Below are 24,033 nucleotides of genomic sequence, written 5' to 3'. Positions count from 1 at the left end.
AACTGTTAAGCATGATTTCTTTAAACATAAGTGTGGCTTGTTCCCTGTATCAATGGCCAAACACTCTATTACATATCATGATCCCCAGCTACATTTTTACAAGCCAGTGATGGCAATCCATCATGTAATTGGTCTTTCCTGAGCATCCAGAAAATTTTACTTTTGGTAACTTTTTGTTTGTTTCTTTTGTATTTTAACTCAGTTGAAATCTCCATCTGTGAGTGATAATCTTTCAGGGTCACTGTTCAGAATAATAACTGCTCAGGTGGTTCTGAATTACCAACTCCTCTCAAAAGATTGACGAATGTTAAGAAAAATCAAATCTCCCTGTGTGCAACATGTGATTCTGCCTTCATTTGTCTATGACATTATTGGAAATGTTATTAAGATACTGATATAAAGGAAATTAGTGTATAAATAACACTTAAAACAGGTGATGAAAGTCTCTGATATTTTCTCTCATTAGTTAACTTGTGAAGACTAGAAATAAAAACTTCTAAAATTTGGTCCTCTTCCTAATTCCCCAGAATCTCAAATTAGCCTCGTATCAACATATTAACTCTTCCCATTGCTCTTAATTTCCTCTTCAATCTGTGACCACATTGCTTCTGGTTATAGGAGTTTCATTATCATTTCTTTTAGTGCAGATTTGAGTGATAGGTTCTCCGAGGTTTTGTTTGGTGAAAGCATCTCTATTTTGTCCTCATTTGAGAGGATATTTTGCTGGGAATAGAATTTTATTGGTATTGTCTTTCAGACCATTAAAAATGTCATTCCACTGTCTTCTTGATTCCCTTAATTCTGTTGTTATGTCAACTGTCATTGTCATTGTTATTCTTTTGAAGATAATGTGGTTTTTTTCATTGGGATGATTTTTCTTTCCTTTGTTTTCGCTACTATGTGCTTATTTAAACTTTCCTTTGTGTTTATCCTAATTAAGGCTCATATGATTTCCTGAATAGATGGCTGATGTCATTTTCAGTTTTTTTTTAACTCTCTGGAAAATCTTTCTTCAAACTGGTCATCCCTCATCCCTCCTCTGCCCCTTTGGGAACCACAATTTCATGTATGTTAGAGCTATTCACCATCAACAATATATTCTTTGTGTTCTTTTTTGTCTTTCCTATTGCATTTCCTCTCCATATTGGATATCTTATATTCACATATCTTCCTCTTTACTAATCTTCTTCTCTACCATATCTAATCTGCTGTTAAGTCAGTCTATTTTGTTCTTAATTTTAGCCTTTGTATTTTTCACTTCTAGAACTTCCAACTGATGTTTAATACATGCCATTTCTCTTCTGAAATTCTCCATCTTGTCATCTTTTAAAAAAACATACTAATCACAATTATTTTAAAACCCTTGTGTGATAGCTTCTATATTTCTATCAGCCGTGACTTGTTGCTGTTATCTGATATTTCCCTGGGTTTTGGTCGTTTGGTCCTGGCTCCAGCTGTTCTTGGTAACATTTTATGAAATGTCAGGCACTGTGGCTCAAAATGTAAATATTTTCATTTTGTTGTATTTTTCCCAAGAAGACTGACTTTTTAAGCAGGCAATTGAAAAAGAGCAGAATCTAGTCAGGAATTGATACAAGTTGAGTCTGAAGTCAGTGATTTTAAGTCCTGGTCAATTTTGCTCTGCTTTTATTACTAGGGCATAGTCCCTTAGGTGTCTTGATTCAAGATTGAATTGTTTAGCTGGCCTCATTCTATTTGGTTGATTATGAGCCCCACTTTTTTCTTTCTGGCACTGTGAGACCACCAAAATTTCTGCTTGAGATTTTTATTTTTAAAATATTTTTACATTATTGTGATTGATATTGGTATGACGTTTGTGTGATAAATCTACTTCAACTAGTCAGGACAGAAGTTTCGCCAATATTATTAACTTTTTGTAATAGATTATGTGTAGGGTTGGAAATATTTAGGCCATTTATCAGTAGCTTTTTAGATAATAGCTTGAACAGTATGATAGTTAATGTCATTTGGAAAAAGAAGTGAGCATTACTTTGGACAGATGTAGAAACCCTTAACATAAAAATATACTAATTGTTTATTCAATATTTTATTCAAAACCATTTAATTAGTATTGAACCCTTACTTTCTTCCAGGTGTACATCAGTGTGAATACTGAGCAAATAAAACACTGAACTGAGGAGCCTTTAGAGGATTTCCATAACAGAGGCAAAAAACTCATCTACAATTTAATAGGAACATTCAAGCTTCTAGAAGGGGGACAAAGATGGAATTGAGACCCATACTTCTGAGGCTATGGGTGAGTCTCTTAATTTCAATATTGTTATCATTTTGGGCCAGATTATATTTTGTCGCATGTATGTGTAAGTGGATTCAGAGTGAGGTGGGGAGGCTGTTCTGTGCATTATAGGATATTTAGCAGCATCTTTGGCCTCTACCTACTAGATGTTAGTAGATCCTTCAGTTGTGACAACCAGAAATATCCCTACACATTGCCCTGTGTCCCCTAGGAGGCAAAATAAACTTAGTTGGGTATCTCTGTGCTAGAGACACACTTTGGGAAAGTGACAATAATGGTTTAAACTAATGTTTGGCCATTGAAGTTGTGGGACCTGGTTAGATTCTTTACATATCTTGATGCTGAGGCCATTTGTTGGACAATGGGTTATGGGGTTTGAAAGAAGGAAAAGAGTGAAAATGACTACAAGGATTTGGCTTGAGCAAGTGTCGGTGTAGCCTGTCATTAATATAGTGAGGATTTACTGTGGAGGAGCAAGTTCTGGGAGTGCGAATTAGGAGGTTAGTGTCAGGACATAGTAAATTGGTAAGTGAAGATAAATTGGCAGTTGGATTTGGGATTAAGATAGATAATTAATCTGGGTTATCATTTTGGGAATTAGCTTGTAGATTTTATTTAAAATGATGAGACTGGACGAGTTACCAAGTGAGTGGTAATAGCTATGGCAGAGAATAAATTCGAGGGAAGTTCCCTGTGACATTCCAAATTTAGGAAATTGGTAAGATTCAGAAGAACTAGAAAAGGAAATTGAAAAGGAGTGACTCAACATGTTAAAGGAAAACCTGAAAAATACTATGTCCTGGTAGCCAAGTGAGAAATGTGTATCAAGGAGTGTGTGATCAGTAGTCTGATAGGTTAAGTAAGATGACTGAGAACTGACCACTGGATAAAACAGTGTGGAGGCTACTAGTCACCTTGTTAAGAACAGTTTTGATGACATGGTAGGAAAAAAGCCTGGTTGCATGGATTCAAAGCAGAATTGACCAGAAAGATTGAAAAAAGCAAGCTCGTATAGACAACGTTTTAAAAGAGTTTTGATATAAAGGAGAAAAGTCAAATATGGCAGTAGCCGGAGGGGAAGTAAGGTCAGAAAATGACAGCTTTTTAATGATGAGAGTAACAATATGCAAGTACGGTGGTGGGAGTGATGCATTAGAGGAGATAATAGAGATGAAAAAGACAAGTGAGGGAGAGGGAGGGGGTAAGGAGAGAGAGAGAGAGAGAGAGAGAGAGAGAGAGAGGGAATGTCCCTGAATGTGAGAGGGAATCATATCTAGTGTACAAGTGGAAGATTTGAGTCCATGACCCATAATCTCCCAAATTGTGCTTTCTAGATTACTTGACAAATTTTGTTTAAGCAAAAAATAGCTAAAGCTTGACTCCTTCTAAACATTAGCAGAGAAAAATAGTATCACAATAAAAAATAGGATGTACAACGTCCTGGCAATGATAATTGATTACATAGTATTTACTTCAAGTTCTTTATAAACATCTAATAAATGATGCCAAAAGAAATTTTTTTTCTAAGACATTAATCCACCAAAACAGAGACGAAAAGGGGAGACAGAATTTGAGGAACTGGAATGAAGTTGAATGACTTCTAACTGGCTTGCTGTAAAGGTCAGTCATAGGCTGGCAGTGGGAAGGCTGAGGAGAAAACTTATTTAGCATGTCTTTATGAATTAATTCATTTTGGAATTTATGAATAGGATGCTATTTGGTCTCAAGAATGTTTTCCCATCTCAGAAGAAGACCAGCAAATTACTTTCCTGAGAGGATATGCAACAGAGGGTCTCAACTGCTGGTCACCAAGCACAGTTAAGGGTGGGGGACTCCTACTGAAAATAGGGGAATTAAGGAAACATGTACAGGGTGAGGGCTGAGATCCATGTTTTGTAACCTTATGCAGTTCTGAGGGTGCTGTCTGCTGGGCCTTTGCTCTCCAGGCAGGAAACCTGGGTGGGAGGTGAGGGACAGTTTTCCTAGGGATCCGATGAGCCTACAAGAGAAGATCCAAATATAGTGACCTTAGAGTTTTCCAAGGAAATATCTTGGCCAGATCATCTAAATGTGAAGTCCAATCATTCAAAAATCCCCACACTTGATCAGAGCTTTCTGTAAGATTTTTAGTGACCCACTCTTAAATATGAGCAGACAACAGATGCACAAAGTATCTTTGTACACCTCTTAATAAAGGATAGGGATTAAAACAAAGAGAAGAAAGTAGTTTGGGACAACAGAGACCATGCATAAAAAATAAACTAGAAAAGAGAAAAACTACAAGCAATATTTTCAGAGGAAGGGGGAGAAAAAGAGCAAGGCCAGAAAATAAAAGGACACTTAGAAATTTTTTCAAAATAGCAAAAACAAAAATACAATAGAAAGTCTGGAAGATAAAGTTGAGAAAATCACCTAGAAGATAGAGCAACAAAGCTATAAAATGGATATGAGGAGAGAGAAACAAACAAAAGTATATATATATATATATATATATATATATATATGTGTGTGTGTGTGTGTGTATATATATATATAACATGAGCACGTATATAAATTATATGTATCTAAATATATATATAATTATATAAAATACAATATTATATACAAAGATAGGTAAATAGTTACATACATACATACATACACACATGCATAAACTCGAATACCAGTTTAGGAAATCTATTAAATAATAGGGATTTCAGAAAAAGAAATGGAGTAAATTATTAAATTATTTGGGCAGATATTCCAGGACCAAGAACTACGAGTTTCCAGGATGACAAAGTACACCAAATGCCCTGTGAAAAGGTTGAAAATAAATTTACACCATGGCACATCATCATGTAATTGTGGGACGCTGGGAAAAACAGACTTGTAGAGAGAGAGAGAGAAAAGATGTCACTAACAACAGGTCAGAAATCAAAATGGCTTCAGCTTTTAGAGCAGAGTAACATCTCCAAATTTATGAAGAATCCTGATTTCCAATCCAGAATTCTGTTTCCAACTAAACCATCAATCAAATGTAATCATAGTGTAAAGACATTTTCAAACATGAAAGATCTCAAAAAAATTGCATTTTTCTTAAATTGTTTCTCAGAAATCCATAGGAAGATGCAGTCTACCCAAATGAGGAAGTATGTCAAGAGAAAGGTTTGGTGCTTAGGAAACCAGGCTCCCCAACACAAAGGTGGATTGATATTAAAGGAAGAAAGTTGAAATAGAACTGAGGGATGAATTGTTGCCAACTCTGTAGAAAGCTAAGCAAACAAACAAGAAAATTACTAACTCTAGGAAAAGCAAGCACAGGAAAATCAAAGCTAGTACTCTGAAATAAACCCTGTAGAGAAAACAAACAAACAAGGAAATCAGTGTGATAGAGTCTTTAATTCCCCACCTCTAGCAAGCAAGAAATGGAGGAGTTTTTAATCTTTATTTAATACATTTTTCCTCTTTGTACATATACTTACAGTAGGCTAGGTTGTTTTATATCCACTAAAACCTACGTGCAGTACTTGGTATTTATATTATATTCCACCATAGGCAGAGTATGATTTAATTCCAATGTACAAAGTAACCATGGTCAGTATATTACAGTTTCTCTGCAGTTAGCATTACCCATTTATCTTCCACTTCAATATTTAAATGATTTAGAACAAATATTAAAAGACTACCCTGAACCCCAGAGTAAAAGAAACAAATGAAGAATTGTCTGGAGAAAGTAATTATCTAAAATTTGAGTTGTCTAAATGAGAAAACAAGTCTAAGTATCATGCAAGGTAACACTGAAAAATTCCCTAGCAAGTAATAATGTAAAATGTAAACACAGATCTTCTATATTAACAAGTAATCAAAACAGAGCCTGACGTCTATTTAAAAAGAGCATGCACTGTAGATTCTGCTTAATGAATTAAATATGCCAACTACTCACTTTCAAAGCAGTAATACATAATAGGCAATGACTATTTATGGGATCATATTTATATTTCCTATAAATAGATAGCATTCGCTCAGTCCTCCAACTGTAACTTTATGCTGGGTTGTAGTAAAATATCAGGTTGAAGTGTTGTGTAGTTTTAAAAGGGATGGAATGAGGAAATTTTACTTTGCCTGGCTACAGGACCTAATAGAAAATGTTTTCTTCAGAACATTTATGTTGGGATAAGGATAGATGAAATGAGAAAATAAAATCCAGCAGAGGAGAATCAGCGTCAATCAATTCATTTGATTATTTTTCCCCTCTACACCCCCTTGCCCCACTCCTACCCCATTCCTTTTTTGGCTTGAAAGAATTTGCTAATAACTGTTTCCTTGAGTGTTCAGGATCCACAGACCTAAAACAGCCTGCATCTGAGGGTTTTTTTTTCTTAATGTTGTAATGACACACATTTTTCCTAAAAAAATGTCACTAGAGCTTGAGTGACAACTGTGCTGGTTTAGAAATAGAATGCCCAAGTAACAGAGGAGTCTAATCACTTCTTTTAGCTTCAGACTGGAATCAAGAAAAAAATTACTGAACTTCCAATTCCTAACCCAATACTCAGGGCACAAGTGTGTACAAGTTTGGGAAGGAAACTGGAGACAAAGATATTTATAATTCAAGATTTTTTTTTTTTTTTTTTTACTACACAGATTAAACCTACTGTTGGTAAAGTTTTGTTTAGTTTTGTTCATTTTTAATAAAAACAGAAGGTTGATAGCTAGTGATTTAAGCTGAGTGAGAGAAGCCAGATGCCAAAGAGTATATTCTGTATGATTGCATTTGTATGAAATCTACGGCAGAAAAAAATCGTAACAGTACTTGCTTCTAGGACTGGGGTGGGGGTAGGGATTGATTAAGAAGGGGCATGAGGGAAGTTCTGTAGGATGATGGTAATGTATCTTGGTAGAGTTAGGGGTTACGCAGGTGTACACATTTGCCAAAATTCAGCAAATGTACACTTAAGACATGTATTTCATTATATATGTAAAGTTTACGTCAAATGATAAAGATATAAACAAATATTGAACTCTATTTAACAAAGGAAAACTGAAGTATTTAGGGGGAAGTACTAATATCTGCAAGTTACTATAGTTTTATTTTCTTTGAACTTTAAACAATGTCATGTAAAAGTGTCTCATGTAAGTATTATTACATAAATTTACTAGAAGGTAAAAAAGAAGGGAAAAAAGAGTTCTGCCACTTAATAACAAGGGACCTTGGCAAGTACTTTCAGACGTCTATGCCTTAATCTCTAATGATCATCTGCTTCAAAGTGTTGTTCGGAGGGTTCAGTGAGATGATATACATAAAGCAGCTATAACAGTGCCTGGAGCAGAGTATGTATATTTAATAGAGTGTAGTTAATGATAATAATAAAGAATACAACATCAAACAGCAAAAACAAACTCTTTAGGATTTCATGCTAGTTAGTAATTGAACTAGTTAATCTAATTTCAAAGTTTCTGCTTTTCATCTCTTTAAGAAGTGGTATGTACCATCTGTCTGGCCTCTTTATTTGGTATAAAGCACAAGCTATACAACCCCCTATTTTTATTAAGAATAAATAAAACAAAGCAAAATTTTAACCAATAATAGGTTCAGTGAAAATTTTCTTGCATAGTAAAAAAGTGCAGACTTATAATTCATTAATTATGATTAATATATAATGTCCTTTACATTATATATTGTATAATATATATTTAAAAGAAAAAACGCTGCTTAACATGCCTGGAAATTTCATCTGAGTGATGTGTGCTACATTTTTAAAAGACTTATGAACTAAATTGTTATGAAGACTAAAATAATATTAATATTATTGTGTTTGCTTACATGAAAGCTTTTTGTTTGTTTTCTCCTTTATACTTGAAGAGATTATGGAATTCAGGTCTCAAGAACTCAGCGTTATTTTCAATACTGGAGGGGGGAAGAAAACTTCATTTCTAGACAGTATAAAAATTCACTATGTATTTTTTCACCTTAAGAATACTTCCATTAATAGTTTTTAAATCAAAGTCTTCTTTCTATTAAATGTTTTAATTCATTCTTGTAGAAAATTGGAATGTAGAATTAAATATTTGGGGAAAGATATTAGGAGTACTGGGAGACTTCAACCACTACAAAAAGATGGATGTATTCCATTGTGTCTTGTCATTTCTGTGAAATTGTATTTTTGGTTTACTCAGTGAAGCTGGGCTTCTGGATACAGCTGGGCTCAACACCTCAAATCTTTCAAACTGCAGTGTAAAGCCACAAAGCCTCCAATTATCTACCTATCTAGATATTTCTCTTAGTAAATGTAGAACAATATTAGTGAACACTCTCATTCTGCTGGAGAAAATGGATAGGCCACTCTCCATGCTGATAAAATAAAGACTTCTATCACAAAGAATAAACAACTAAATGAGCAGCAATAAACTTAATTTGCACATTAGATATGCTTTTCCAAGTTCCGACATTTCAGTTGAAAATAATGCTGAAGCAATGAGGCCTATAATTGGACATACAAAACTTCTCCAGTGGGGAAACAAAAACAAATGTTGCCTGCAAACAAGATCATTTTTATAGCCTGCTGTTACTCTGCTTTTTAATAATTTTCCAAATGCCAGATCAAATAATTTCCCCTTTTATGTGATTTTCATACACCTCTTAGTGTATGTACACATTGTAATTCTACTAAGTCCCCCAGAATGAAAACATTTAAACTCCCTTTCCTTTCCATTCTCTGTCTGTGCCTATGGAACATGTCCTCAAATTACACTGGGCATCTGCCAGGGCTCTGGTAAGGCTGGTGCTAATTGCACTCCCTGTGTTGAATAGCAAATTGCTTTATCCTGTTGCATAGTGGAATAGAAATTTCCAACATACAGTGCAGATAACTTCAGAATCCTCTTGACACGGATAAGCCATATCAGCTAAAAACTAAGCTGGAAAATATCTTACTCCTGTAACTATTATCTTTTTACATGTTATCTAACAACAACATTTCTTGCATGACTGAGGCAGATAAGTAAATTCAAAGAAAGATGATAGTTTTATCAGCTTTACTGAAATTTCTCATTTGCTCCTTACCACCCTATTACCAGAAAGGTCACTGTAAGATTTTGATTTGAGAAATAAAATTATATTTGACTCTATAATGACAATCAGATGAACATTATAGACAAGAAAATGCAAACATACACACACACACAGGTGCACACACACACATACATACACAGAGAAGTATTAAATCGTCTTAACAAACAGCCAAATGGCTACACTCTTAACAGTCAAGAAAATGTTTGAATCAATGCATAGTATTATGATTCCTTCTCACATTAAAGCTTCAGATTTGTAGGTTGTAAAATAATAATTTTGGCAGTGATACCTTCAACATTCCCACATGAAAGGGAATTAGAGATAGCAGTCTAGTTAAGAAGCTGTGCTAATGATAGACTTATCTTAGAACTGTATTTGTGTAAAAATCCCACAGTTTAATAAAGATTATACATTACAGATCAGTAATAAAGCAAAGTTTCTAAAGATGCTTTTATCCATACTGTACACATTTTGTGTTTATGTAGTTTTTTTAATGTGTATGTTATTATGTATGTATGTGTTTATTTATATTGCATATGATGGTTACTGTCAATGGCGAAGAAGCAAGAAATCCCCAAATCCCTTTAAAATGGCACATGGATATTTCATGAAGGTTAAAAATAACAAACACAATTTCCTTCCCATTACTAGATATAAATGAGTGAAAATAACTTGATATTCATGCGTATTGACATAAGCCCTTTTTGCATATGTAAATCATCCTCTGGTATTATGCTGAAAATACCAGAACAGTGAGTTCTCTGCATGAAGTCTTTCAGATTTTCATGTATTTTCATATTTGTCCCCCCTTTCAGAGTGTGGGGTTCTCTATGTATTAGAATAATGTAACTACAAACCGTAAAATTGGGAAAGTGAAAGCATTTACAAGTTTGTGATTTGCCTTTGATGTTCTTTATTGTGAAGTGTTCTAACAAGAGTACACCCTGAAAAACTGAAAACTTGTAGATTTTAGAGCAAGGAAGTCAGGATGGAAATTATCTCTGAGAACTAAGGGGAACGAGGTGAGATCCTTTCACTCAATCAATAAATATTTATTGAACACATACAGTTCCCAGGACTGTACTAGAATTTGTGATGTCCCTGCCTTCTTTATGCTTCTTTTCTAGAGGAAGGGAAATATAGGAAAAAAAATACATGTAAATAAGTGAATTATATCCTTCATAAAAAGATGAAATGTGCCACAGAAGAAGAAAGAGTAGAAAAGATAAAGTTGACCAGGAATGTAGATTGAGATAATTTTGTTTCAATAGCTCCAGCAAAAAAACACTAGAAATAAGCAAAAATATATCAGTTTTTTAACTGAGCAATCTTAGTTATTTTCTTACTCATAGACAGAGTGGAGTGCCTGAGGATTATGGTGTGTTCTGTGGAACATCCCAAAATACATATCAACTTGATTCTATCTTGAGAATTAGGAACCTATTTAGTAAGAAACATGGCTATGTTTCACCTGTACAATATCCAAATTCCATAATTAGAACTAAGTTAGTAGCTGCTCCTGAGTTTCTCACATTTATGTGAGTCTTCTCCTTTTACTTTTCTTCCATTAATTACTAATTGACAGGATTAAGATAGCATTTAACTAAAGGCTAAAGAAACATTTAAGGAAAAGAAACTATCCATTTAGCTCAATCTATTAACTTTTTTTCTTATTCTCTGAGGTGAAAGCATCCCCATCATTGTATTTTAGCAGGAAAATTATTGGTCCTACTCACCCATCACCAGTATTCTACCAAAACTTTCTTTGAGAAACTACGTTTCCACTACTGATGTCTTCATCCTTAAAATTTCATATTTTAACTCCTCCTGGATTTCTCCATACCTGTAAGAATTAACTGCAATGCCTTTTTATCCTCTACCATATTTTAATCTTCTGCTGTAATAAAAATGAGTGCATACCACCTGTAGTTTCTTAATTTGACATAAGGTAATCTCCTCTGTTTTTTTTCCTTAATGGACATGTTATTTCTTCAAACATAAAGCATTCACACTCTTCAGTACATAAGTATTACCAAAACTTTGCTGGAGAAATTCCCTATTATTAAATATAGCTACAGCACATTCCTTGAAACATTAAGTCCATACCTGTCTTAAAAACCTGATGACAATACAATCTTAAAGAAGTGAAGCTTTTCAAAATATGCTACACTGGTTGAATTTTGATACAAGTTCTATCATTTATATTTCCCCTGAGTGTTTCAGACAATTGTTGGCATAATGTAATAGGCTTGAGATAAAGTTGGGAGAAATATCTTCCAGGGATAAAGATGAGTTTATTTTCCTGGAGCCATTTTAAAGGATAGTAGAAGTATAGCAGCTAACTACTTTTTATTGTATTTATTCATTTTTAATAGAAATGATGATAAAGCATCAATTGCTGAATTTAATCATTTGGGCTTAAGTAGCTGCTCAAACTCATCTTTCAAGACAGTCATTTTTGTCATCCAGGAGGCAATAAAATGATGAAAGTGACCTGGCTCCCCCTAAACAGACTAGTTTTATGAGCTGAGGTTCAATAAAATAAAGTAGCAAAGATGGGGAATAGATGCATCTAATGCTAATTATGTCCTTTGGTGATATATGTAGTTGCATTTGGATTGATACTAGTTTAAAAGTCTCAAGACTAAGGTATGCACTTTTACCATCTGAAGTTGTGTGAGCGTATGTGTTTACTGTGATGGGAATCTAATAATAACTCAAATAGACACTAATGTTTTAATTTTTTTTTCTTTGCAAAGAACTGCTTATTAAGGTGAATGTAAGAGAGTCTGCATTTCACTAGTTATGTACTTAGAGTTATAGAAATAAATGAACTGATTATGCACTTGGCAGCCTTACATCCAGGTAAAAATTTTACACAAAATGAGTTTCTGAAGGAAACTTCACAAAAAAAATATTATCCACTGACGTCAACAAAATGTCCATGGCTTCCCCACACTGAGGCATCTGTGGAAATCCAAAATTTTTAGTTCAAGTTTTAGTTTTGTCTAATTACCCGCTGGACAGCTTTTCAACTGCCAAGGTATTCACATCTACCATGTTATTCCACTGGCAAAGTGAGCATGCTATTAATGAATATGGGAACACAACTCTTAAATAAAATGTGAAATCAAACATTTCACATATACAATATGATACAGGGTTGACAACTGTGATAGAGGTCATGATATGCATACATATCTCCAATGTTCATCAAGCACAAATGAAGATAGTAAAATACCTTTTACAACTAGGCTGCCAGTGTTCTTGGCAACACCAAACTGATTTGTAGCTATGCAAGTGTATGATCCGGCATCCGACCTGGTAACGTTATGTATCTTGAGGCTGCCATCCTTCAGGATGAACACTCTAAAAAGAAAATGTATAACTAACATAAGTAAGGCTCTTTAAAACTGGTAAGGCTTAACCACCTATTTTCATTTTAAAGCGTTACTGAAACCATGGGTGCATTTGTTAATATGAATGTATTCCTTTCCTATTATCCTGCCTTTAATTGTGAGCAATCTGTGAATCCACATATTAGAATAAATGACATTTGCTTTTATTCTGACACAGTACTGATAATTATTTTGCTGTAACTTGAATTATCATTGCTGATTTCAATGCACATTAAAAATCAAATGAGTGCTTGGTGCTACAGTGCCCATTTGCTTGATTAATAACAAACACAACTAGTTACTATGCATTTTGAAAAATCAACTCTGGTGAAAACTGAACTTGGCGTTAGAGAAACGCAAGCCAATTTTCACATTGTTTACTCTGTGGCTTTATAGACCAGTTTTTACTTAGGACTTTCAGCTACCAAACAACAGGGTTTTCAACCATGACAATATTTGCCTGTGCTAGTGAGTTGAAGGAACCATCCATGGGGTTCCATAGCCAGGGGGCTCAGGCCGTCTTGTTATGTGGCCTGTCCCATTAAAAAGAGGAAGAGAGAAGTAAAAAGAATGAAGGCTTCAAGAATCAGACTGAATTAAATATTCCTAAAATACATGTATTCATATAATATGCAATGGAGAGAGAGCTATTTAAGAAGTTCCAGACTTTCAAAAAATGATTCGTATGAAGTTTTCTCTGAAACTCAGAAATAGTCAAAAGCAAACATCAGAACACTGTCGTAATCAAGGGAACCCCTAAGATTGGTTTCTTGACAAAATCATCATCAAATGTTTTAGTAAGGAGACAAAAAATGAAAAACAAAACAAAACAAAAAAAAAACCATGTGCCCGATTTTATGTCTTATAAATTTAATTAACGACCTTTTAAAAATACAGCTCTAAGAACACTAGTGGGTAGTCAGAGTTGCAGAAAAATAAGCAGTGAAAACTCATTTGTAATGACAACGGTTTTAAAGGAATGAAAGGAAAGAGAGTTGGCATGCATGTCACATCCATTAACAATAACAAAACAGTATTTCTTTCATTGCAAACATATCATTGTTTCTAATATGTGTATTACAGGAAATGTAGCTAATATAATTAATTACCCAATTTGAAACACAGAGAACATCAGCCAACTACAATTTGTATGAAACCAGCTTATGATGTTGGGTGTATTATTAGTGACAAGTTCCATATCCTGTTGTCAAGTGAGTGGAAGGGGCCACATCTGGGTTTAGAATGTTCCATGGCACATAATCAGATTTCTTTTAAGTCATTTTCTTGGAGTATTCCCCAACAGTGAACATTTGACATCTTATTTAATTTCTGAAATGTCTAGATTTCTTGATCCCAGTTTATACTAACAATCGAATCATACCGCTATTGACACAGTAACAAAGCTATTCCAGTATGCAGCAAACTTATGGCCAAAACAATTCTTCACCTGATTCAATTAGAAGAGGTCGGTGTGAGAAACATTTGGGTGCATCACTTACCTCTAGAATTTAGGAATAACTAAGAATTTCAAGCAACACAGAAACATTAAATTTTGGCCAAAAAACATTTTAAATGTTAAAGAAATATGTATCTGCTGATAGCTAAAGGCCATCAGACAAACTTCCCAGCTAGTAATACCAATGTTTATATGTCATAATTTTTCACTTAGCTTTCAGAAAAGGACAATTCATATAAACTGTGGTTTAATATTACCCTAAGTCCACCACCCTTTTCAGGCTCATTGTGTATGTTCAGTGATGTTTGTTAAATTGAACTGAAATCGTCATCATTGAAACTGATTATTTCTTTTGAAATCTTAATCAATCGACATTTCTCAAGCTTCAGATAATAAGAAGACAGACTAAGACTAGGAAAAGTTAAAATCTGCTCAAGATTAAGCAGCTAATAAGCATCAAAGAATGAATTGAAAATTATAACTGAGTATCTCTAGTGCTCATGCTCTTTCCAGAACCATCACTTTGCGTCACTTGTAGTAAATAATTCTGCATGTTGACTATGACGTTCAAGAAATATCTGCTGAGTCGTCATTAGAGGCCCTTAAGATGGTCTTAGGTGTTTGCTCCTCAAAATGTGGTCTCATCCCAGACCTACTGAATCAAACTTTGCATTTTAACATGATTTTCAGTAATTAGTATGCACAATAAAGTTTGAGAACATTGCTCAGTTCATTATAAATCAAACTTTAGTCTGTAAAGATTATCTTTATGTCTAAGTAAGAATCCATTTTGTTTTCATAGATCAATATGTAAAAATGTGCAAAAGAATAAAAAATCTTAGATTTAAATGTTTTATGAAAATAACCAAACTAGTAACCAAACCAATGTATCATTTATTAAAACTAGATGATTAAAAAAGTAATTCTCCCTAGTGCCCTAGGATATAGAAAGCCAGACATTTAACTATAGAGATTTTATAACATAATAAATGGTATGAATATTTCAACTTACTATTTTTTCATTAATAAGAGATGTTAAGATATAGTAAGAAAACTTAATCTTTAACGATGTAGATGGTCTCAAACTATCTAATCATAGCCCTAAATTTATGCAGAATAATTAAACAAAAACTATTAAAGAAAAGTGAGAATTTCCAGTTCTCTCACATATCAAAACACGGCTTAGTAGAAATTATTTAAAAAAAAAAAAGAAATAACACCCAATTAACATCAAACTGTATTAAGAAAACTGAGCAATTGACGTTTTCAATGATAGGGAAGGATGCACATGTAAAAATTTACTGGAACATTTTAATTGATAGTTTTGGTAACATTCATAGAGAAAGATAAAGACGGACTTTTTCTATCCTTCTTTTGAAATATTCTAAAAGATATTTTAAAATAGTACCTGGAGGGTTCGAAAGGATATATTAATAAAGTACATTAAAATATTGTCTTTATTCATACAAGACTCTCTGGTATTTAAAAACAAAACACAGCCACAAGTATAGACACGCTCGGCTAACTGAAAAACTGAGAAAACACTCTGGTGATAAAAATGGAAATTTGCATAAATAATTAGCAAACAGAATATAAGTTACAGAGAAGAAAGCAAAAGACAGTGAAGTGATTGATTACATATAATACAGTTATATATTTAAATTAGCACTTAATGCTGAGATTACACTGCTAATAGACAATAGATCATAAAAGCATATATGAAAATATCTGGTACCATGGAATGTGGTAAGGCTTCTAAAAACTTAATAGCAATTTTAATGCCTGATTGGAAATAGAACAATGCTAAGACTTTTTTTCCTTCTAAATTTATTCAGCAAATATTTATTAAATACCTATTGTGTTCCAGGCACTATGTTAGATATTACAATAGGTATGTAAGAAATAGAGAATGTTAATATCGAGGATATTCTTTTTCACGACTAAACTCATTGGTCAAAACACAAGCAGGTTGTGAACTATTATTGTAAGCTGACTCTGCACAAGTCCTCTACTAAGTGTATAATAAATGTCAATTCATTGACTTACTAAGTAAACCTCTGGGCTTACTATTGTTATCATTCCCGTTTTACAAGTCAGGAAACTGAGGCATGGAAAGAAGTGGGTACCTTAAGGTACACACTCGGTAGTGTAGCACCAAGATTCCAACCATGCCTTTCTCTTTACACCAGGAAGCACTTATTTTAAGAAGGGCTCTTTCACTTCAAGTTTACAAAGTATAATTTACTAATAATATAGTTACTTAGAGCACAAATTTGAGCATATATATACATAGATATAGAATTGTATTTGCATAGAATGATCTTTAATATTGGAGGTTTATAATCTGACATTCAGGGAATCCAATAACTCCCCAAAATGTGATGGAACATTTGTGTGTGTGCATATATGCACATTTCCTCAGAGTTCTAAGCGTTTGTGAAATCTTAAAGGCGAGTTTGATCTACCCTACTATAGGAGAGTTTTAACCATAAACATGAGGTAATAATGATGGCAATACTAATACTAAGGATTATTTTTCTTCTTCTGTTACACTGTCCTATGCAATAATATAGTTGAGTTATTAGCAAACGTGGAATTTGGGGTCAACTGCTTGTGACTGGATCTGAGCCCTAATATTTAATATTTGTATTACTGGGTCCAAGTTACTCAACTGTGCAAGAGTCTTCAGCTTTCTCATCTGTAACATGGGGATATTAATATTACCTGTGTCACTGAGTCATGAGGAGTAAATGATATAAACTGTTTAAAATGCTCAGCCCTGTCTATGCCCTACTCCCGGTTAGCCATCAATAAGTAGGTTTTTAATGAACCATTTTCTCATTCTGCCAAAGAATGTAAGCACTTCTGTAACTCCATGAGCAGTAACAACAGGGAAAGAAGGAAGTGTTTTGTCACAATTCAGTTTGAACAGAGGGACCTGAGAGGTATATGCCAGGCTTTTTGAAAGGAGCCTAATGCCAGAAGATTTTTCCTAGCATTACGTTTCACTGCCTAAGACCCTTCGTAGAATTCATGCCACTTCGTGTCTGTACTTGTGAAGTCAATATTTCCGATCCGCATTGCTCTCATTTTTATTTTAGAAATGGAAATAGGGTTGTCATAAGAATTGAATTAATTAAATGCTAGCTATTAATCTTATTCTTTTTCTTTGCTGATACTAGTTTTTGGTCTTTGCTCTTCTCCATGACTCGGACCAGCATTTTCGATTCTCGCTTTGATTCTTACTCCTGCCTGATGTCTTAAAAAACACTTTCATCTGACTGTACTCAACAGTATGTTTTGTGGCTTTAACTACAATATGGTTATCTGTCCTTGGTGTCACCAAGTTCTAATACTTGACTTACGGTGTATGTATGTTTGCTCTTTAACTCTTCCTCTATAATCATTTCACAGTTCAGTGATAACACTGTTCCTCTCTGGTGTCTATTCTCAAATATCCACTTAATTAGAATATTTCACCTGTTCACACAATCAAATAGAAAAATTTCCCCCAAATTACCAAAGCTTAGTATTCTATTCAGATGATTAAATCACAAATTAAGGCATTGCATTTAAAATGTTACATAATAATTAGAATTTAAAGACATTGACATGTATAGATATATTATGACCATTCAACAATAGAAAAATTAATAGTTAGCATTTGTAATGTATCATGCTATTCTTCTAATTGCATTTGGGCATTAAAAAGGTGGAAATTCAGAACTACAAGCTGTGTTTGATAGTCAAGTGACATTGGGAGATTTTTATAGTCACATTAGAAAACAGAAAATGTAGAAACCTGAGCCACCAACATATCTAAACATTTCAAGCTTAACTGATAAGTTGAAGGCAGACTATGTAGTGTGATTGAACATCCAACGTTTCAATCTTCCCAGTGTCAGGGAATGTTAGTAGCATAAAGTGAAAACAAAAGTAATGGATGCTTTGACTAGTTGCCTTCTACTTTCATACCCTTTGCCTTCTACTTGATGAGCTATTGTGAATAAAACATCAGGAAGATAGACTACAACATCAAGTGAACTCCTAGGAGTCTTTTACCTGGAACATGTGTGTCAAATTTTGTGTCATTCTAAGGAATTAGTCTAAAGACTAATGTCGAATGTTTTTACCCTTGCTTTCCTAAGTTGTACATGATACCAATTCATTACAAGCTTCATAAATACAATAGATATTAGCATTCACATCTAGTTTATCACTACAACTAATCTAATGTATTTCCAAATTTTGATTTACCTACATATAGAAAAAACAGATCTATATTATGTAGACCCCATATGAATAGCAAATGAGGAAGGCTCTGATTTTTTTTGTTTAGTTGTCGACCATAGCCTATCACAAAATTTGAGGACATAGAAGATTAGCAATAGCTAAATTTCTTAAACTCAGAGAAATTAGGACATTGGACAATTACAATTTCATATTGCTGAAACTAGAGCAGTACTTCTATTTTTATAGTTAGATTATTAACTGGAGTATTGCTTCCACTTCTGTCTAAAGATAATACTGTAGACCATGAAATTTTAATTGACAGTTTAATTTCACTGATATCTAGAAAATGTAAAATAGATTGGATTAAAATGAGTTAGATAAGTAGGAAAGTATGTATAAATTTTGGCTCTGCACAATTTAGGTTTTAGGTAAAATGTCCCACTGGAATCCATTTTATTTTATTTTATTATTTTTTATTTTTTTTAACATCTTTATTAGAGTATAATTGCCTTACAATGGTGTGTTAGTTTCTGCTTTATAACAAAGTGAATCAGTTATACATATACATATGTTCCCATATCTCTTCCCTCTTGCATCTCCCTCCCTCCCACCTTCCCTATCCGCCCCCTCTAGGTGGTCACAAAGCACCGAGCTGATCTCCCTGTGCTATGCGGCTGCTTCCCACCGCTATCTATTTTACGTTTGGTAGTGTATATATGTCCATGCCACTCTCTCACTTTGTCCCAGCTTACCCTTCCGCCTCCCCATATCCTCAAGTCCATTCTCTAGTAGGTCTGTGTCTTTATTCCCGTCTTGCCCCTAGGTTCTTCATGACCATTTTTTTTTCTTAGATTCCATATATATGTGTTAGCATACGGTATTTGTTTTTCTCTTTCTGACTTACTTCACTCTGTATGACAGACTCTAGGTCCATCCACCTCACTACAAATAACTCAATTTCATTTCTTTTTATGGCTGAGTAATATTCCATTGTATATATGTGCCACATCTTGTTTATCCATTCATCTGTTGATGGACCCTTAGGTTGCTTCCATGTCCTGGCTATTGTAAATAGAGCTGCAGTGAACATTTTGGTACATGACTCTTTTTTTTTTTTTTTTTTTTCCACGCACACTGTATTTTATTTTTACAAGAGATAAATAGACTGACACCAAGCATTGTACATGGATGACCACAACAAAAGCAACAATGATTGCAATTACCAAACATGAAACACACTCATACTATGTCATAATATTGACATTCAGTCCAGTAATCCTCCACTGCAACAGCTCCTTTACTTTGCAGTGAAAATTGATTTGTATATTCTTTGCCTCTGAGTTCTTGTGGGATTTTTTCTTTTTTTAAATTCAACCAGAAAGTCACAAAAATTATACTCATCCTCATCAGTTCTGACTCTTTTTGAATTATGGTTTTCTCAGGGTATATGCCCAGTAGTGGGATTGCTGGGTCGTATGGTAGTTCTATTTTTAGTTTTTTAAGGAACCTCCATACTGTTCTCCATAGTGGCTGTATCAATTTACATTCCTGGAATCTATTTTAGATCAAATATTGACATTACATTTTAATAATTTTAGCACCTGATTAGCATAGTCAAGGTGTAATATCTATGCTTATCTCACTGTCATTTAATAAGCTATCTTTTAAAAATTCCTTATTTTAACAAGCTACAAAAACTGATCTACAAACAAGTAAATACATAAGCTTCCTCATTTAAATCAAAGCAAAGGTTCCTTTTCTGTCTTTTTATGTCAATAATTTTAAACAGCTCTAAAGGCAGTTATACACAGAAAATATCTCACACCTCTGTACAGGGAAAATTTAAAGGTTTAATCACTGGATTATTAAAATGTATTTTATTATTCCTTATAAAATCATCAGAGTAGTAAAAATCTCAACAGGTAACCCAAAAAAAGAGATAACAAAAAAGATAGAGACAAAATAAAAATTAAGTGCTATCTCAAGACAGAGATGACTGAATGGGCACAGAAAATAAAATCTAGTCTCTCTACTAAATAGTGTAGATCATCTTCTGCAAAGAACAATACACGTTTTATCTTTAATCAGTTCTAAACAAGGGGAAACACATACCAGAAAATTCAACAAAATTTATGGAAGGATTCTTAAATATGTTATCTCTTTTATTTTGTCTGCCTGTTAGGAAAGAGCACAAATATTCTTTTCAGTAAAGAGTTGTGTAATTCCCAAAGAGAAAACAAATGTTCATAATTTGCAAATCTTTGTTAGAGTACATCCTTCAGAGACTTGCCAGATGAAAGCCTAGAGTCTCTTCCCCAAGTATCTAGCAGAAGATTTGCCCTCCAATCCGCTTGTCTGAATTCCATCCATCCTCCCAAGCCTACTTTGATTTTCACCGTTTCAGACACCTTATGTGTCTCTGTCTCCTCAGCTTCTCTTAGTTCCATTGGCTGCCAAAGGTCCAGATAATACAACCCCACTGACAAAGGGGCAGCCAGCAGATTAATCCCATTTTCTTTCCTTCCAAAGTCTTTTTATTCCCAAGTAGTTTCTGTCTGGAGACAGTCTATATGACTAACTGATGCCAGCCTACCTGTTGTGTGTCCCTTGGCTTAAAGTGAGTCAGTGGCCAGTGTAATAAGATATGATCCTGCATTGCTGCCTGTATTTACCTGCTTCACTCTTAGTTTTGTGTCCTAGGGAAACTGGAGTAAGATATGTAGCTTTCTCTATCACACCTGTCCTCTCAAACACTACAGTTCACAGTACTCTCTCTGTCTCCCCAAATATTAAAAATCAGCAGTTTTGTCCTACATCAATAAACTTATATGGGGAATTCCTTGGTGATCCAGTGGTTAGGATTCCGCACTTCCACTGAAGGGGGCCATAGGTTCGATCCCTGGTCAGGGAACTAAGATATTTTATTTTAAAAAAATAAAAAGTAAATAAACTCATATGCAGGGAGGTTTAATAACTTACTTGGCTACAGCAAGGATGCAGGTCTTCTGATCCTGATTTCTACTGAATCATTATCTGAATCATTATGTTGCCTTGTATTTTGAATTTTCCTTTATTTTAAGACTTTTTTTTTTTTTTACAGCAGTTTTAGGTTCACAGAAAAACTGAGAGAAATGTAGATTTCCTATGTACCCGCACATATGCATAGCCTCCCTTGTTGTCAACATTCCCCACCTGAGTGGTACATTTGTTACAGTTCATGAACGTACACTTACGAGTCATAGTCAAAGACCATAGTTTACCTTAGAGTTCACCCTTGGTGTTGTGCATTCTTTGGGTTTGGGAACATGTATAATAACATGTATCTATTATTATAATATCATACAGAATATTTCCACTGAACTAAAAATTCTCTGTGTTCCACCTGTTCATTCTTATCTCCTCCAGCCCTTGGCAACTCCTGATCTTTTTACTGTCTCCAAAGTTTTGCCTTTTCCAGAATGTCATATAGTTGCAATCACACAGTATGTAACCTTTCAGATTGGCTTCTTTTAGTTAGTAATATGTATTTAAGATTCTTCCATGTCTTTTCATGGCCTGTTAGCTCATTTCTTTTTAGCACCGAATAATATTCCATTGCCTGGATATACCAGTTTATTTATCCATTTGTCTACTGAGGAATCTCTTGGTTGCTTCCAATTTTGGGCAATTATGAATAAAGATGCTATAAACTATATAGTGTGCAGGTTTTTATGTGGACATAAGTTTTCAGGTCCTTTGGGTGAACATTAAAGAGTACAATATCTGTATTGTATGATAAGAGTATGTTTAGTTTTGTAAGAAACTGCCAAACTGTCTTCCAAAGTGGCTGTACCATTTTGCATTCCCATCCGCAAAGAATGAGAGTTCTCATTGCTCCATATCTTTGCCAGCATTTGGTGTTAGTCTTCCAGATTTTGGCCATTCTAATAGGTGTGTAGTGGTATCTCATTTTAATTTACATTTTCCTGATGACATATGCTGTGGAACATCTTTTCAAATGTATATTTGCCATCTGTATATCTTATTTGGTAAGGTGTATGTTAAGGTCTTTTGCCCATTTTTTAATGGAGTTGTTGGTTTTCTTATTCTTGAGTTTAAAGAGTTCTTTGCATATTTTAGATAACAATCTTTTATCAGATGTGTATTTGCAAATATTTTTTCCCAGTCTCTGGCTTGACTTCTCATTCTGTTGACATTGTCTTTCACAGAGCAGAAGTTTTTTGTTTTTTGTTTTTTTATTTTAAGGAAGTCCAGGTTATTATGTCTTTCCTTCATGGATCTGCCTTTGATATTGTATCTATAAAGTCATGGCCTTACCAAGGTCATCTAGATTTTCTCCTATGTTATCTTCTAGGAGTTTTACAGGTTTTTGTTCTACATTTAGGTCTGTGATCCATTCTGAGTTAATTTTTTTTTTTTTTTTTTGTGAAGGGTGTAAGGTCTGTGTCTAAATTCTTTTTTTTCTTTTTTTTTGCATGTGGCTGTCCAGTTGCTTCGGCACCATTTGTTGAAAAGACTATCTTTGCTTCGATGTATTGCCTTTGCTCCTTTGTCATAATTTTCTTTTTAGACAAGTTTTCACTCTCTAAATAGACTGTAAAAGCTAAGTTTTTTTGCTTAAGTGATATAGGGGTCAAGTGATATAGGGGTTTTAAGACCATGAACTCTAAAGTCAGCTTGCTTTTGCTTTGTGTTCTGGCTCTCTCTTGTTGGCTCTGTTCCTTTGGAAGCACTTGCTTGCTTTCTATGAAAATTTCCATGTAAATGGGGATAACAGTAGTAATAATATCAGTTTGTTTTGAGAATCAAATTTTTTAAATGTATTAAAAATGCTGAGATAAGACTAGAGGATCATGAGTAACCCCAAATGGTAGCTGTTCTTCTTTATGTTTTTTGTATTTTTCAACAATACCTATAATTCATAGGTACTAAATAAATACGTGTTTTCTGTTTGTGTATACCACAAAACCTTTAGTCTTCTCTTTCTAGGTGCAGATGTATATTTATTACCATTACCAATAAATTCAGTAAACTTACAGAAAGTCACTCAGGCAAATAATTTCTTTGTTTAAAAGTAAAAGCTAGGGCTTCACTGGTAGTGCAGTGGTTGAGAATCTGCCTGCAAGTGCAGGGGACATGGTTTGTAGCCCTGGTCCGGGAAGATCCCACATGCCACGGAGCAACTAAGCCCATGCGCCACAACTACTGAGCCTGCGCTCTAGAGCCCATGAGCTACAACTACTGAGCCTGTGTGCCACACCTACTGAAGCCCGCGTGCCTAGAGCCCGTGCTCCGCAACAAGAGAAGCCACCGCAATGAGAAGCGCGCGCACCGCAAAGAAGTATAGATAGCCCCTGCTCGCCGCAACTAGAGAAAGCCCGTGCACAGCAACGAAGACCCAATGCAGCCAAAAATAAAATAAATAAAATAAATAAATTTATTTTTTTAAAAAGTAAAAGCTAGTTAAAAATATAAACATGATGCTTATTTAGCTAAGTGACTTTCAGTTCGTTTGCTGATGCCATATAAAGTAGGACAAGAGTTGAGGTAAAGAAATACATTCAAATCAGTCTTAGCAAGGACAAGGCTTGCTTATCCTTGCTAAGAGGATATAGAG

General features: G+C 34.2%; 1 protein-coding gene across 4 annotated transcripts in view; it reads right to left on the bottom strand.

Moving 5' to 3' along the window:
* Window positions 1-24,033, bottom strand: part of CNTN6 (contactin 6) — a 150,125-nt gene that overhangs the window by 31,091 nt on the left and 95,001 nt on the right. For all 4 annotated transcript variants that reach the window (XM_061195540.1, XM_061195541.1, XM_061195543.1 and 1 more), the window contains one exon: window positions 12,571-12,698. In XM_061195540.1, coding sequence (XP_061051523.1) covers window positions 12,571-12,698 — 128 coding nt within the window. The remainder of the gene's footprint in view (window positions 1-12,570; window positions 12,699-24,033) is intronic.

This window comes from Eubalaena glacialis, chromosome 7 (genome assembly GCF_028564815.1).
Source record: "Eubalaena glacialis isolate mEubGla1 chromosome 7, mEubGla1.1.hap2.+ XY, whole genome shotgun sequence".
Lineage (NCBI taxonomy): Eukaryota > Metazoa > Chordata > Mammalia > Artiodactyla > Balaenidae > Eubalaena > Eubalaena glacialis.
This window is presented reverse-complemented; position numbering and strand designations above follow the sequence as displayed.